Source organism: Lagenorhynchus albirostris, chromosome 7, assembly GCF_949774975.1.
Source record: "Lagenorhynchus albirostris chromosome 7, mLagAlb1.1, whole genome shotgun sequence".
Classification (NCBI taxonomy): domain Eukaryota; kingdom Metazoa; phylum Chordata; class Mammalia; order Artiodactyla; family Delphinidae; genus Lagenorhynchus; species Lagenorhynchus albirostris.
In genome coordinates, this window is record NC_083101.1 from 1,533,229 (window position 1) to 1,549,109 (window position 15,881).

A 15,881-nucleotide genomic window follows, 5' to 3' on the forward strand; every position below is an offset into this window, starting at 1 on the left:
CTGGACCAGGGCTCGAACCCGTGTCCCCTGCATTGGCTGGCAGATTTGTCCCCTGCATTGGCAGGTGGATTCTTAACCACCGTGCCACCAGGGAAGTCCCTTAATGTGCTTTTTTTTTTTTTTTTTTTTTTTGCGCGGTACGCGGGCCTCTCACTGCTGTGGCCTCTCCCATTGCAGAGCACAGGCTCCGTACGCGCAGGCTCAGCGGCCATGGCTCATGGGCCCAGTCACTCCGCGGCATGTGGGATCTTCCCGGACCGGGGCACGAACCCGTGTCCCCCGCATCGGCTGGCGGACTCTCAACCACTGTGCCACCAGGGAGGCCCCTTAATGTGCTTTTTTAAAGTAATCTAGTTTTGAGAGTATTTTTAAAATTTTGTTTATTTTTTATTCAAGTACAGTTGTTGTACAAGGTTGTGCTAATCTTTGCTGTACAGCAAGCAAGGTGACTCAGTTACGCACACATATACATTCTGTTTTCATATTCTTTTCCCTCATGGTTTATCCCAGGAGATTGGATATGGTTCCCTGTGCTCTACAGTAGGATCTTGTTTATCCGTTGAGAGTATTTCCTAAAGCTCTTTGGCTCACGTTAGAGAAAAGAGATACGAATAAAAAAAAATTTTTTTTTTCTTTTTAATCACGTGTGTTGAGAGAAAAACTGTCAGTGGCCGTTAAGTATCACAGTACAGGCAGGACACCGCCGTGTCCTCTGGTGTCTCACAGTTAACATTCCCTGGGGTCGTGCTGATTTTCGGGAGGAAAGTTTGGTTGCTCTCTGAGGCTGAAAGCATTCTTCAGTCCTGGGGTGGCCTGGTTTTGTGACGGCCAGAGGGGTGTCTTTTGCACATTGTACTGACCCATTAATCTCTTGCCTGCAGATCCAGGTCACTGGGATCGGTACCACTATGGTTCTCGGTCCAGGGACCCCCGCACCTATGACCGGAGGTGTTGGTATGATGCTGAGTACGAACCGTATAGGAAGGAAAGCTATGCTTATGGGGACAGGTTGGTGGAATAGATTTTGCTAAGGAGGGTGGGTCGTGATCAGCTGCGCTTCTGCGTCTGTGCCCTCGGGTCTTTGTAATTCACTCAAGAGCTACAGTTGTGTCTGGCTTCCTGGGGAGCAGTCACCATCGGGAGGAACGGGATGAACTGGCCCTCCCAGTGGCTCTCTCCTTGGGCTCTTGGAGGGGGACTGGCCTCAGAACCAGCGCCGCGCGTCGGTTCATCCTCCTCTTCTCGGGTCCGTGAGAGGGGTGACCACCTCAGACGGACCCCCCGCCTGCCTCTCTAACCCTAAGGCAGGGTCTGAACTTGGCCTTGGGATGCGGTGACTCCATTCGAGGGTGGGCTCTGACGAGCGCTGTCCTTAGGATCGGGACTCGCGGCGGCTAGGACCTGGGGGGCTCACTGCCACGTGGCACGGGAGCATGGGTCCTGGAGGTACTCTCCCCGAGCCCCGGCCTCTGCCCCTCTGCTTCCCCAGGCCTGAGAAATACGACGACCACTGGAGGTACGACCCCCGCTTCACCGGGAGTTTTGACGACGAGCCCGAGCCCCACAGGGACCCTTACGGGGAGGAGGTGGACCGGCGGAGCGAGCACTCAGCGCGGAGCCTGCACAGCAGCTTCAGCTCCCACTCCCACCAGGTGGGCGGGCGGGCGGGGGCCGGCCCGGGCCCCAGGGTTCTGGTGGCCTCCTGGGGTCCCGCCACAGGCGTGGCAAAGAGACTTCACCTGTTTGCTCTTTGCTCTCTAAGAGTCAGGTGTACAGAGGTCGCAACGTGACTGCTGGGCCCTACGAGGCGCCCCCTCCACCGGGCTCCTTCCACGGCGATTATGCCTACGGCCCCTACAGCGGCGATTTCCACGGCACCCCGGGCTTCCCGGAGTACAGCTACCCTGCTGAGGCCAGCTGGCCCTCCGTGGAGCAAGGTGTGTGTGGCGAGGCCCTGCGTGCCCACAGGGGCAGAGGGAGGCCGAGGCCCACCTTGGGGCGGCGTCCCGAGCCTGGGATGGGAGAGGGGGACTGAGTCGTCTCCAGGATGGGAAGTGGCAATGGCTTGGCCTGGGCATCCCTGCCGAGCAAGGGCCCTATGCCACCACGTGCCCGTCCTGAGGGGCAGCGCTTGCCACGCTAGGCTGCTGGTGCCCTGTGGGCTGCAGTCTGGCTCACAGGCCTGGGAGCTGCCCGGCCTGTCCATCGTGTCCACTTCAGTGTGGCTCTGACCTCAGGCTCCTCTGCCACGTTCTTGGGCAGGGCCTCAGTGTAGCCCCAGTGCCGACCACACGGGTCCATGGATCTTGGAGGGAAACTTGAAAAACTCCAGTTCATACGCTTATCACACAGGCCACATTCTCAATTCGCCTTTGAGATATTTGATCAAATGCTGTTTCTTGGAAAACTGCACAAGTATGTGAAGTTTTAGAACATGACAGTATAAAATATAAAATAATGGACTTTCTTAAAGCGTTATTTGATTAAAAATTTCACCTCCTGTTTGGCTTGAGGTGTTTCACTCTTGGTCGTTTTCCTTGCCGCTCCCTCCGATGCCCGTGGTCTGAGGGTGGGGCTGTGAAGAGTGCTCAGGGCGCAGGGGCTGAGGGGCCACCGGAGCAGCAGGAAGCACGAGCGCTGCTTTCTGTGAGCAGCGCCTCTTGGCGGCTTTTAAAGGAGCGTTCTCAGCTTAGAGGAGAGTGTTCTCACTTTAAACGGTTAGAATGTTTTTCTGGCATATGTTTAAGTTCTGTTTTTTAATAGGATATTTAACAATTACTAACTACAGTTGACAGTCAGTTCATCTTGATGATCTGTGATTCCAGCTGCATGGGCATCTTGAAAATCTCAGCTGTTGATTTAGTTCAGAAGCATTAAAAAGTGACCTACGGGTTGGTTCTTTCCCATTTTATTTAAATGTAGCTCCATCGAGACCAGCTTCTCCTGAGAAATTCTCAGGGCCTCACACCTGTGCCAGGTTCGGTCCTGGGGGTCAGCTCATCAAAGTGATTCCGAATCTGCCTTCAGAAGGACAGCCTGCGTTGGTTGAAATTCACAGCATGGAGGTAATTCCATGGGGAGAAGCTGCGCGTCGCCCTCCAGGTTGCACGTGCTCTGCAGTGTGTCACCTTCCGCTCGTGTGCTGTTGTCTGAAGACACAAGCTTGGGAATGTTTACTTCCGCGAATCCTCAGTTTGTCGGTCGTTTCAGTTCTGCTTGGTCATCTTTCCCTCCCGGACTCAGCATTTTCAGAGTCTGCGCTGGGTGTCGTGTTAGACTTGGTTTTATTGTATGTTCCCTTTTCTGTCTTTAAGTGAATTCCTGACTTTGGGGTGAGGACCCTGTCCGTGCTCCTTTTACTGCTGATTCTGGAGAGTGGGCAGAGGTGCCTCACGATCTCGGGGGGCTGGTGCGGGGCGCCCTGCTCCGTGCCCTGGCAGGCCTCTTCCATCACGTGTATCCAGGCCCTGCCTCAGAGTCTGGGGGGTGGGTCTCACTGCTTAAACAGAGTTTGAAAGTCACTGTTGTGGAACAAGTTGCCCATACTCCGTGAGGGAGGCTTTGCCTCCCCACTTGGAGGGACAGGCCATCCTGAGGATGGCGTCCGTTCCTCTGTCTGCCAATGTAGCCAGGCCGGGCGTGGACCTGCCTGCCTCCGTGAACAGCTCTCTCTCTGTCCCCTCTCCTGTCCCCACCTCAGACCTTGCTGCAACACACGCCAGAGCAGGAGGAGATGCGGGCGTTCCCAGGGCCTCTTGGCAAGTACGTGCCCCACGATCGCGTCCGCGGTGCCTCTCCGCCGGCGGTGCCGAGCACGGCCTCGCAGGTGCAGTGGCTGCTGTTCACCGAGTGTGTGTTCTTTTTGCAGAGATGACACCCATAAAGTGGATGTTATTAATTTTGCACAGAGCAAAGCTACAAAATGTTTACAGAATGAAAATTTAATTGACAAAGAGTCCGCAAGTCTTCTTTGGAGCTTTATTGTTCTGTTATGCAGACAGAATGGGGTACGTGTCTCCTTCCTTGTAGAACTGCTCTTCTCGTGGGCCTCTAGTCCCGGGAGTCCTCAGCACCCCCGAGGAGGGTTAGGCGGGATTTCTGCGCCAGGCTGCACCGTCCAGGGGCTCCCCCAGGACGAGTGTCTCGGCGGTGATTTGGGGACGCGGCAGCCAAGCGGGGTGCGTGGTTTGGGGTGAAGGGCGGTTTGGGCTCCCGGTCATCGGCCCGTCCGGTGCATGCGGTCTGCCCGCCTCACTCCCGGCCGAGGCGCTCGAAGTCGCTCGCCCGCGAAGGCCCTTCGTGGGCCTCCCCCGACCAGGACCGGGGCTGTCCCGTCACTCCTGCAGGAAGGTGCTGCTTGTGGTTAAGCCTGTCTCCCTTCCTGCCCCTGCTGCCCCTCGCAGACCGTGGTGGGCACGGACATCGCGGAACTCTTGTTACGAGACCACCGAACCGTGTGGCTTCCTGGGAAGTCGCCCAGTGAGGCCAACCTGATCGATTTCACTCATGAGCCTGCGGAGCAGGTGGAGGAGGAGTCCGGGGAGGCCCAGCTCTCGTTTCTCACTGACAGTCAGGCCGCTACCACCCTTGAGAAGGACACGGAGCGGTTCCGAGAGCTGCTGCTCTACGGCCGGAAGAAGGTGAGCGGCCCGCGCTCGGGCGCGGGGCGGGGGGCAGGGCCTGCTCTCGGGGCGCCAGCGTCTAGAGCGGAACGCGCTGCCGGGGTCTTGTTCTGCAAAGACTGTCTGGCACCTCGTGTGTCGTGTCTCTGAAGGTGCGAATAGTGGCTTCTCCAGCGCTGCTGGTGTCAGACGTGCAGGTTCCGTTTTTAGTCATCTGACAGACGCGTAGACTGAGCTCAGGCTGCACCCCTGCCGTGTGTAGCGTGTCTCGGGGTAAACACGTGTGCGACACAGAGGCAGCGCGTTCTCGCGCAGTTGGGGTGAGCTCACCGCGCCACCGCGAGTGGGTGCTGGGCACAGCCCGGGCCCGGGTGGGGAGCGCCTTGGGGACACGCCCCGGTTTTGCTCTGTGGGGCACCTGGTGGTGCAGCGGGCGCGGGGGGGGGCACAGTTGGAGCGCCTGCTGGGCTCTGGCAGCGGGGGTCTGGCGGGCCCGGAGTTCTTGGCACTCTTATGTCACGATAGACTCAGAAGACGCATGTTTGGTGAGTAAATGGTCTTAATGTGGCCGTTTTACAGCTAGTTGAAATCTTCTGATCTGTTACATTTAATTACCATTTCTCTGTTGCAACGTTTCTGCTTCCTGGTCACAAGTTTTCTAAGCTGTGGCCCAGATCACTTTGGATACAGGGAGGCTGAAGTAGTTAAGGCCCTGTTGGTGCTGAGCACAGGCCCTCAGGGCCCAGGGGTCGCTCGGGGCCTGGGGAGTTCACGTCCCCCGGCCTTTCTCATGGTGGAGATGACAGGTGGGAGAAGGCCGTGCTACTTCTCCGTCGTCCCTGGTTCTGACGGTGTGCTCGTCCTCTGTGCTGGTGATGAAAGCGGGGTTCCTACACGGAGACCTCCCCCCGCAGGGACTCTGCGGCTACAGCGAAAACGGTGAAACTCGCCCGCTCTTCGTTTTTGAACTGGGAGCGTGTGTGTGGGAGCCTTTGATCCGCTTGCTTTTTCACGTGCAGCCGAGCCCTCTCCTCCTCTGTGACCGCGTGTGACGACACACGTCCCGTCGCTCCCGCTGTTCTCGGGGTTTCCTCCGTGACCGCGTGTGACGACACACGTCCCATCGCTCCCGCTGTTCTCGGGGTTCAGGGAACCTCTCGCTGCTTTGCAGGATGCTCTGGAGTCGGCGATGAAGAACGGCTTGTGGGGTCACGCCCTGTTACTTGCCAGCAAGATGGACAGCCGGACACACGCCAGAGTCATGACCAGGTGAGGAGTCCGGGCGTGCCTGCAGGCGGGGGTCCGGGCCTCGTCAGCTTTGGGAAGCCCCCGGTCCCCATGTTCTTGTCAGAGGAAGCTGGGGAGTCCCGTCTGCCACGCACGGCTGTGGGCTTGCTGGGCCCTCTTCCTCGGGTTGTGTTGCTAAAGGAGTTACATTTTTTTTGGTAACTTCAGGCTTTTTAATTCTATAAAATCTCAGCAGGGAGTTCCCTGGCAGTCCAGTGTTCAGGACTGTGCGCTTCCACTGCCAGGGGCCCTGGTTCAGTCCCTGGTCCGGGAACTAAGACCCCGCATGCCGCGCAGTGTGACCCGCCCCCCCCAAAAAATCTCAGTGAACTCCATCGTCTGCATCCTTTACAGCCTTTTAAAGACATTGCAGTGTGTACACTTGGCCCAGGTCAAGCATCAAGCCAGTCACCAAAGCATCTGAGATGAGACCAGACTAGTTTTTCGTGTCCTGTTTACTGAACCAGGCTGAGTTAGGGCTTTCTCTGTTCGCGTCTGCCCAGGTTCGCCAACAGCCTTCCGATCAACGACCCTCTGCAGACGGTCTACCAGCTGATGTCCGGGCGGATGCCAGCCGCGTCCACGGTCAGTATGGGGGTCCTCATGGCAGCCTCCGCAGCTCAGCCGTCTGTTCAGAGCCCGCTCCCAGGAGGGCTCGCCTCCCAGGCGCGAGGCTAGCGTTTCCATCCTGCTCCTGGAGTTTGAGCACTGCAGAGTTGAGATGGCAGTGTGTTCCAAGGATGAGGGTTTTCTGCTTGTCTCTGGTTTCAGTGTTGTGGAGATGAGAAGTGGGGAGACTGGCGGCCGCACCTGGCCATGGTTTTGTCCAACCTGAACAACAACGTGGACGTGGAAGCCCGGGCGATGGCCACAATGGGGGACACTCTGGGTAGGTCAGACGCCGACGTAGAAGGCGGGCCTGGGGCTGCCGTCAGATGCTCGGGAGCCCGAGACCGTCCCTCCGTCTGGGGTGTCTCTGAGCGCTCTGATCTCCGGGGGGCTGTGGCCGAGGCCGCCTGCTTTCTGTCCCTTCAGCCTCGAGAGGGCTCCTCGACGCTGCACACTTCTGCTACCTCGTGGCCCAGGTTGGATTTGGGGTTTATACCAAGAAAACCACGAAACTTGTCTTAATTGGATCAAACCACAGGTGAGGAATTGCATCAGTATAGTGGCATCCGCTTCCCCTAGAAAGGAAAAGCCCCTCCCTTGGCTCCCGCAGACCGGCGCGCGGAGCGCTGGCCCTGCGGTGACCCGCTCAAAGGTGATGGCCGCTCATGTCCTCCACAGTTTGCCATTTTTAAAGTTCGCGACCAACGAAGCTATTCAGAGGACAGAAGCCTATGAGTACGCTCAGTCCCTGGGGGCGCAGACCTGCTCCTTCCCCAGCTTCCAGGTGGGTGGGGCCCCACGGCTCCAGCGCTGACGGGGGGGTGGGGGGGGTGGGGGGGGCGCGGGCAGGGCTGGCGGAGTGGGTGCTGACACAACCACAGTCGTTTAGGGGCTTTATTCAAAAAACGTAAAGAACAATGAAGTGTTTTTGGAAATCTCGAGGAGATGTTTGATCTGTAACGTTCGAGAATTAAAGTTTGCCGAGTTGAGAATTTTGTTAGCATTTTGGTTCTTAATGTTTTAAGTATTAAAAACTTTTAGTGTTTGGTTTCAAGTACTTTTCTATCAGCTGTGGACCATGTTTCGGGAGGGTGGTATCTGACCAGGACTGTGCGTGTGTGTCTGAAACGGGGCAGAGCGTCAGTGCCAACAGAGCAGGGTGACTGTGCTGGCGGCTCCCGAGAGGCGGTCATCGCGGGGCGCGTGCGCATGGCGGCACCTCGTGGTCACTCCGTGGTCACTCGGTGGTCGAGAGCCCTGACGGCTCTGTTAAGGGTGTTGAAGAGAGAAAGTGAGTTTCTCAGAAGCTTAGTTGTTTCCCCTGATGTAAAGTAGCTCAGGGAACGGGCCCGGCTCTGCCGTGGGCAGGCGTTGGGGACGCGCAGGAGGGATGCAAACGTGCAGGGTAGCGTCAGCCTGCGGGAGGGCACAGGTGACGCTGGGGACCAGTGGGGGGCACGCAGCACCGCTCAGCTCGCCGTCTCTCTGTCTCAGGTGTTTAAGTTCATCTACTGCTGCCGCCTGGCTGAGATGGGGCTCGCCACGCAGGCCTTCCACTACTGCGAGGTGATCGCCAAGAGCATCCTAGCGCAGCCCCGCGGACACTCCTCAGTGCTTCTCCGCCAGCTGGTTCAGGTAACGTCTTCCTCGACGTCGCCGTGCCCGTGCGCCACGTGGGGCCACGTGGGGTGCTCATGACCAGAGGGCGTGCGGGACCGCCTGCTCGGCCCAGTTAAGAGCCTGCATGTTCTCGGGCAGGTAGTTGGTGTTTTGCAGTGCAGCACAGGAGCCCTTGGGGCATCCCGTGCAGAGACTTGGAGGTGAGCCTGGGTGTGAGAAGGACCCCACATGCAGGAGGCTCGTGTCTCGAGGCATCCTCGCCTCGCGCTTAGCGCTGTGAGGTTCTGGGAGCCGCAGCCTGGGGTGGGTCCCGGCTGCGGCCCCGCGGCCCCAGGCTCTCGCTCCGGAAGACGGAGACCGCGTGACCACCCTCCCACCTGCGCCCGGCACCAGGGGCGCCGCATCAGTGTGTTCCTGTCCTCCTGGAGCTTCGTTTTTGGAATCTGTCCATGTGATACCAAAAATGTTTTTGTTACGGGAACTTCGGGACACCTGCAGAAACAGGGTAATTCAAGAACCTGTTTCCATCTGGCAGCTTCAGCAGTTAACGCGAGGTCAGGCGTGTTGGGCCCGTGCCCGCCTGCCGCCCCCCAGAGCGTGAGCATTGCCAGGGCGGTTGGCATCTCAGTGAGTGGAGCTGAGCAGAGGCGGGCTCAGCTCCCGTGGGTCCGGATGCCGCGGGCTCCGTGCCGTTGGCTCGGAGGGCTGGCGCGGTGGGTTGCTCGCGCTCCAGGCGGTCAGGGACGGGCCGCGTGAGCCGCCTCAGGAAGGTCCCCGCAGCGGACGAGGGCTGCGCCTCTGACGTTGCAGGCGCGCTTGCTCCACGTCCCAGTGGGTTTCGAAGGCACGGTTTGGCCGCTGTCACCTGTGGGAACAGGGTCTTCATCTGCCTGTGTTTCCAGGTCGCCTCCCAGCTGCGCCTCTTCGACCCTCAGCTGAAGGAGAAGCCGGAGGAGGAGGCCGCTGCGGAGCCTGCCTGGCTGGTCCAGCTGCAGCTCATGGAGAAGCAGGTCAAGGTGCGCTGGGCTCCGGTCGTGGGGCCCGACGGGGAGCCGTGTTCACGCAGAAGGTGGCGGGTGTGAGCAGCTCAGCTCAGCGGCGCCCGGTGCCCGGCGGGGGGGACGGTGCACCTGGGCCATGGTGGGTCCGCGCGGTCGGCGGCCGGCATGGAGACCCTGAGGTCCTTCTCCCTCAGGAGGGCACCGCGGCCTGGAGCCTGGACAGAGCCTTCCCCCCACGCTGTCCCAGCTCGCCACGCTCCGAGGTGGGGCCATGTGACGGCCCAGCACCCGTGCAGCCGGCAGGCCTGGGCACCGAGAACGCGCTGCTGGTGCCGCCAGTGCCCAGCGCTGAGCACTTGGGCCAGGACGTGCGGCTGCTGCCCTCAGGTGAGCCCGCGCTGCCCTGGGCCCCTGTTCTGAACGTGGAGCGTCCCTGTCTTGCTGCCCAGAGGGTCTGGCCGTCTGTCCCCACCTCGGCCCTCTGCTTTCTCTCTGTCCCTCCCTCCCTTGGTGTGAGCCCACTGGTCTCGCGGCCTTAAAGGTCTGGCTGAGTGGGCGGGGGGTGCAGGAGGTGCGGGGGGACTCAGTGAAGGCAGAGCCGGCCCTGGGCCAGGCGGCCACTCGCTGGGCTGTGTCGGGGTTGTGCTGCGGCTTAGAGCCCACGCCCCGTGCTGTGCTGAGTGAGGTCCTCCCCTCGGCCCTGAAAAATGTGTGTCCCGCTTCCCTAAACCAGTGGCAGCCCGGCAGCTTCAGCCTTTGTGCTTGGACGGTTGGTTCCTTGGCCCTCGATGAAGGAAACATGCCCCGCGGAAGTCACTGGAGTGAGCACGTAACCTCAGGCTTTCTCTTGTCCGCCGTCTCCCCGCAGCTCCACTGACGCTCCCCGACGGTCAGCCGGCCTTCCCCGCCAGGGTGCTGATGTGCCCAGTGCCACCACCCGTGGGCCCTGGCGAGCTGGGGCCTGGCTGTGGACCCCCAGGGGCTGCACTTGGCCTTCCAGAGCCCTCTGGGCCTGATCCTGTGGCTCCGTACCCAGGGCCTGGCCTGCCATCTGGCGCACCATCTCTCCAAGAGACTGAACGTCTGCTCCCGGAGGCCAGGAGCCAGGACGCAGGTGGGTCTGCGAGGTGCCGTCTGGAGACCAGAGCGAACTTGGCTTTGGCGTTGAAGGGGCTAACTGGTAGGAGAGACTTAAGTCGTTCACACTTGGAGCAAAGCACGTTCCTTAGTGTGTGCCGAAAGTTCTAGAAGCTGATTGAAGATCGGTGACTTGACCTTTTGTTGGGATGTGAGGTGGGAGTGGGTGTGCAGGGCGTGGCCGGGGGGCGCCCGCCTGCAGCCTTTGTGAAGGCACTGGGGAGGCCGTGACCCTCCTTCTGGAGGGCGGTCTTGTCCCTGACCATCTGTCTACTTGCACGGCCTGGCTTGAAAAGAGAAACTATTTTCACGTATTTCGGAACATTCCATTCTTGGTTTGTGAAGCCCACATCGGAGGCGTGGTGGGAGGGGCTGTGCGTGCCTCCAGCAGCGTCTCTTGGCCGCGCTGCTCCCTCTGCCGTGGGCTTGGCGATGCCGCGGCCACAGGAGCTCTCGTTTCCCTTGACAGGAATGATGCCACGAGAGGCACCCGGCAGAAACGCGCTGTCGGAGCTAGGAGAAGAGGATTTTGGTGGAAAATTTGCTAACGTGGTACTTTCCCACTTCTTTTTTGTTTTTTAAGCTATTTTTCTTGAACTCCACTGAATAAGTATTCAAACTCTTTGTTCTTAAGATGTAAGTAGAAAGATAATACTTAAAATTATCAGATTATCTTTTGAATCGTTTCTTAAAGAGAAAACTTGAATCCTTAAAATGTGAAGAGCTGATGAAAACATTAATGGGGCAAAGATAGTTTAATAGTGTAAAGATAGGTATTTTAAGGAGAAGAAATGCTCATCTACAATGAAACTGCCTTGTCAATTTTAACTTTTCTAAAATGGAAAAACTTCCCTGATTTCTGCATCTCTTTCTACAGTAGGATTCGTAAAATTTTCAGTGGTGTTTTTAAAACCAAGATTCATTTTATCAGACATGCTTGATATGAATACCACCTTGGTGTGCTGTGATCCCAGTGATGGGGGGTGGGAGGATAAACGCTTTTATGTAAACTGCATTCTGGAAGCTTCTTTACAGATACCCTGCTCTTTTTGGGCATCCCATCAGCAGGCGATTGCTGTAGTCTAAACTCTCTTTACGTGTTCCACCATTAAAATATTCTGTCCCTGTGAAAGTAAAAATGAGAGTTAACTGTATTGAAAACAGTCTCAACCCAGGGATAAATATTTTTTAAATGCTTCTATCTTTTATTTTATTTTATTTTTTATTTGCGGTACGCGGGCCTCTCACCGCTGTGGCCTCTCCCGCTGCGGAGCACCGGCTCCGGACGCACAGGCTCAGCGGCCATGGCTCACGGGCCCAGCCGCTCCGTGGCATGTGGGATCTTCCCGGACTGGGGCACGAACCCGCGTCCCCTGCATCGGCAGGCGGACTCTCAACCACTGCGCCACCAGGGAAGCCCGCTTCTATCTTTTAAAATGCCCACTGCCACCCCCTCTAACCAGTCTTCTCCTCGGTGCACACACATATCCCATCTCCTCCGGCCCAGCAACCCCATAGAATTCCCGAATCCGCATCGTGAGCGCCGTGATGCTCCTAGAAGACGTTGCCCTTGAGTCCAGTCGGCCCTGGGGAAGGGGGGGGCCGCTCTCACCAGCCCCTCCGTGCCTGGCTCTGCTCACCGTAGTGACGTAGCCTCTCGTGGAGTCTTAAGAGCTCCTGGGGAGGTGCCCCCGGTGAGCCTGCTTCGTGTTACCTTGGGACAGGGCTCCTCAAGGACGTCCCAGGGCTCCGAGTCACCTCCGGGCTGGGGGAGCGCTGGCTCAGGGGCCCTGCAGCCGCCTCCGCCTCCGCCACTGACGCCCACGCCCGACGTGAAGAGACCTGTCCAGGCAGCCAGGAAAGAGACCAAGGAGCCTAAGAAGGTGACTCACAGCCCCCAGCTGGGCGGGGCCGGGGGCGGGGCCGGGGCTCCTCCCCTGTCCTCACGCTGAGGCGAGGAGAAGGAATGTGTTTCTGTTTAAATCAAGCCAGAGGGGCAGTGAGCGTGTGGTGAAGCGCGAGTGTTTGTGTGTCCGTGTCCACGTGTAAGCCCGCCAGCTCAGAGCTGGAGCCGGGCCTGCCTCCTGGACGCCCATGGGTCCAGGGCCCGTCCACACGCTCCCCAGGGGGTGGGCTCTGCCCGACCCCCGTCACCACTGCTTGGCTTCGGCTCTTCCCGAAATTCCCGCGGAGGAGGTGCCTCCTTGGCATTGTGTAGTGAGGTCGCTCGTGTGCGCACGCGCGGTTGTATGTGTCCTTTCTCCCAGCGCAGGGCGTTTGGGGCTATTGGGGATAAAGCCCACGAGCGCTCTCGTCTGTGTCTTTTGGTGGCAGATGCGCTTGTTTCTCTTGGGTGTAGCCCGAGGTCACAGGACAGCTGTGTGTGTGGCTCTAGAACGTCCTGCCAGCCCGTCCTCCTCAGTGGTTTACCAGGCACCCCTTCCAGCGGCCCCGTCTTCACCCCGGGGGCTGCGTTGTCGGCCATTGTGCTGGGCTTAGTGACACTTGGCTGTGGGTTCGTGTGCTTCTTCCCCCTCCACGTCCTCAAATGTGTGGGGCTGGCTCAGGTCTCCTCCCGTCCTTCGTGGGGTCCTCAGAGGTCGGCAGGCGTTGTTGCATGTTGTGGACGCAGGTCCCGCCGGATGTGCGTGTGTGCACACCTCCTTCCAGCCTGTGGGTGGCTTTTAACGGCTACTGTCTTAGGTAAACACAAGTGTGATTCAAAACACGCGCGGGCCGTGAGGTAGAGCAGGACCTCCAGACGGGGTGTGACGTGCAGGGGGCTGCTCCCCGCCCAGCACGGGGCCGTCCGCTCTGCCGCAGATTCAGAGAAGCGGGTGAGGGGGTGTGGAGTTGCTGCTGCCTTTTGTGGTAGACGTCAGGGGCAGCGTATGAAGAATAAAGTCAATGTCCCTGAAGCCTAATCTCTGCCAGCCTTGGAGCACGAGGGCCTCTTCATAGAGCCCACGCGGACTCCCCAGCCGTCGCCACCCCTGCGGGGGGATGTCTCAGGCTGCTCATTTGTTGGCATTCAGACGTGAAACGCTCCAAGAGGCGAGCTGCTGTTGTAATTTTTTTTAAGTGTGGTAAAGCGTACAGAAAACTTACCACTTTCACTGATTTAAGTGCCTGGCTCTGGGGCCTCAAGCACACTGTCGTGCGCCCGTCCCGGGACTTTCTCATCTTCCCAGACTGAAGCCCTGCCCCCAGACTCGCTACCGCCCGGTCCACACCTGCTTCCTGTCTCCGCGGCTTAGCCGCCTCCAGGCGCGCGTGGGCCACACAGGCTTGGTGGGCCCTTGTGTGTCGGGCTCCTTGCGCTCAGCGCCAGGCCCTCAGGGTTGTCCTGGTGGTTTTTATGTCCAGAGCAGCGACTCCTGGTTCTCTCGTTGGCTGCCTGTGAAGAAGAGGACAGAAGCTTACTTGCCAGACGACAAGAACAAATCGGTGCGTCCTGCCGGGTGGGCCCGGGGGGGCCAGTGGGTCCCGCAGCGGCGCGTCCGCCCGCCTGTCTGCGTGGAGTGACGGCTCCGGAGCGGACCTGAGCCGGCGCCTCGGAAGCAGTCAGGTTCTGATTTCTGATCCTGTCCAGCTTTTGCTACTGAGTTTTTTTTTTACCTTTCACAATCGTGGCAGATCGTCTGGGATGAAAAGAAGAACCGCTGGGTGGACACGAACGAGCCAGAGGAGGAGGTGAGCCGGGATCCAGGCGCTCGCTGTGGCCGGGTGGGGAGCCCTGCCCTGGGCAGGGGCCTCCGTCTGCAGGGGTCCCCATGGGCTCCGGGTCAGCGCGCAGACCCCGCACTGGTCTTTCCCTCCGCAGAAGAAGGCTCCGCCCCCACCTCCAACATCCCTTCCCAAGGCTCTGCAAGCTGCCCACCCTGGCCCTGGAGGGCCCGCCAGACCCGCTGTGAACATGTATTCTAGAAAAGCAGGTAACGACGGCCAACCAGAAATCAAGTTCACTTGGGTAATTTATTTGTCCTACAGGCGGGCCAGAGTTCAGTGATGATAACGTGCCCGCAAGGTGGTAGTTAGTTTCCCACCAGGAGGAGGACTGGTTTTCTGAGGATGAGTCCCCGGGGGGTGGGGACCAGCTCTCTAGAGAGTTCAGCGTTCCTGGGCGGACCGTCGTATCACTGGGGAGCTCAGGGCGGAGCGGATGCGATCGGCCGTGCCGTGGTGTGAAGTGGGACCCCTCGCCCGGGCAGAAGCCAAGCAAGTGTGCCCCAGGAGGGGCCCCCTTCCGGGCCAGGCCGCCCCCGGGAGCGGAAGCCTGGCGTGGTGCTCTCCGGACCCCAGGAGGACGGCGGGGTGACCTCGCTCGCTCCCTCTCCCCGTGGCAGCCCGAGCCCGAGCGCGCTACGTGGACGTCTTGAACCCGGGGGGCCCCCAGCGGAGCGAGCCTGCCCTTGCTCCCGCGGACTTCTTTGCGCCACTGGCCCCGCTCCCAATTCCCACACACCTGTTCGGACCAGACCCAGGTAGGGAGCGTGGGAGCAGCTGTGTGTGCAGCTTCCGGCCTTCGGCCTCTTTCTGAGAGCCTCTGGCCTTAATCCTCTTTCCAGAAGAAATAACTGCTCACCCACACGCAGAGTGCCCGCGGTTCCCCTGTGCTTGTCTGCGGGCTTGTTTGCCTTGGCCTGCCTGAGGACCTGGGTGCAGCTCTCCCCTGGGGCTGTTCCCTTTGGGCCCCAGCGACGGGGGGTGGGGTGGGGGGGACAAGTGACCACCTCCCCCACTGTCCCCTTCACAGATGGAGAGGAAGCATTGCCCGCCGAGGGGGCTGGCAGGGAAGGGCAGGCACCGACAGGGGAGCCAGAGCCTGCCTCGGAGCCCAAGGTGAGCAGTGCCGTGGGCCCAGGCGGGGGGCCGGGCAGTGGGAATTCACCTCCTGCCCCGACCCGAGGCGGCCCGGACCTTCTCCAGAGTCGTATGTACACAGAGCTTACGGTGTGGGTCACACGCGCATTACTTAGTCATTTTGTCTTGCTGAACTTTTTACAGTGAAGAGAGGTTTTTTTGAATGATTATAATGTGTATGTGCAACGCAGTCGTTCAGAGTTTGGTCTCTGAGGTTGGTTGGACGTGGATTTCAGCCCTGTCTTCTCCAGTAATTAGCTTTTTTTTTCTTGCGGTACGCGGGCCTCTCACTGCTGTGGCCTCTCCCGTTGTGGAGCACAGGCTCCGGACATGCAGGCTCAGCGGCCATGGCTCACGGGCCCAGCTGCTCCACGGCATGTGGGATCTTCCCGGACCGGGGCACGAACCCGTGTCCCCTGCATCGGCAGGTGGACTCTCAACCACTGCGCCACCAGGGAAGCCCCAGTAATTAGCTTTTTAAAGGTGGGGGTCCCTCAGCGCCTCTGAGCCTCAGCGTCCTGCGCTGTGGATGGGCCGACGAGAGCGCAGATGGCAGGGCCGCGGTGGGGCTCACGGCAGGCGCTCAGTAAGGATGCGCTGTGGGTGTTGGAATAGCAGGTCCTCGCGGCACCCTTTCACGACCCCTCAGCAGGAGCGCCCCGTGGGGTAGAGTGGGCCGTCCTGGGTGGTCCTGCCTCGGTGGGTGCCTCCGATGCACGGGCTTTGCAGTAGCTGGCCTCCC

At 59.5% G+C, this 15,881-nt stretch overlaps 1 protein-coding gene across 9 annotated transcripts in view; it reads left to right on the forward strand.

Moving 5' to 3' along the window:
* SEC16A (SEC16 homolog A, endoplasmic reticulum export factor) overlaps positions 1–15,881 on the forward strand; it is a 32,792-nt gene that overhangs the window by 12,783 nt on the left and 4,128 nt on the right. For 7 of the 9 annotated variants that reach the window (XR_009541423.1, XM_060153732.1, XM_060153731.1 and 4 more), the window contains exons 5-27: positions 882–1,008; positions 1,490–1,652; positions 1,763–1,937; positions 2,923–3,065; positions 3,701–3,762; positions 3,869–4,007; positions 4,404–4,640; positions 5,794–5,891; positions 6,413–6,494; positions 6,681–6,798; positions 6,945–7,056; positions 7,197–7,302; positions 8,013–8,153; positions 9,041–9,154; positions 9,334–9,526; positions 10,008–10,253; positions 10,746–10,828; positions 12,001–12,159; positions 13,643–13,723; positions 13,913–13,969; positions 14,100–14,211; positions 14,623–14,760; positions 15,033–15,118. Coding sequence is in view for 8 of the 9 variants with exons in the window: in XM_060153732.1 (XP_060009715.1) it covers positions 882–1,008; positions 1,490–1,652; positions 1,763–1,937; positions 2,923–3,065; positions 3,701–3,762; positions 3,869–4,007; positions 4,404–4,640; positions 5,794–5,891; positions 6,413–6,494; positions 6,681–6,798; positions 6,945–7,056; positions 7,197–7,302; positions 8,013–8,153; positions 9,041–9,154; positions 9,334–9,526; positions 10,008–10,253; positions 10,746–10,828; positions 12,001–12,159; positions 13,643–13,723; positions 13,913–13,969; positions 14,100–14,211; positions 14,623–14,760; positions 15,033–15,118 (2,972 nt within the window). In the remaining variant the exon portion in view is untranslated. The remainder of the gene's footprint in view (positions 1–881; positions 1,009–1,489; positions 1,653–1,762; positions 1,938–2,922; positions 3,066–3,700; positions 3,763–3,868; positions 4,008–4,403; positions 4,641–5,793; positions 5,892–6,412; positions 6,495–6,680; positions 6,799–6,944; positions 7,057–7,196; positions 7,303–8,012; positions 8,154–9,040; positions 9,155–9,333; positions 9,527–10,007; positions 10,254–10,745; positions 10,829–12,000; positions 12,160–13,642; positions 13,724–13,912; positions 13,970–14,099; positions 14,212–14,622; positions 14,761–15,032; positions 15,119–15,881) is intronic. The other 2 variants (XM_060153734.1, XM_060153736.1) reach the window with 2 other exon arrangements.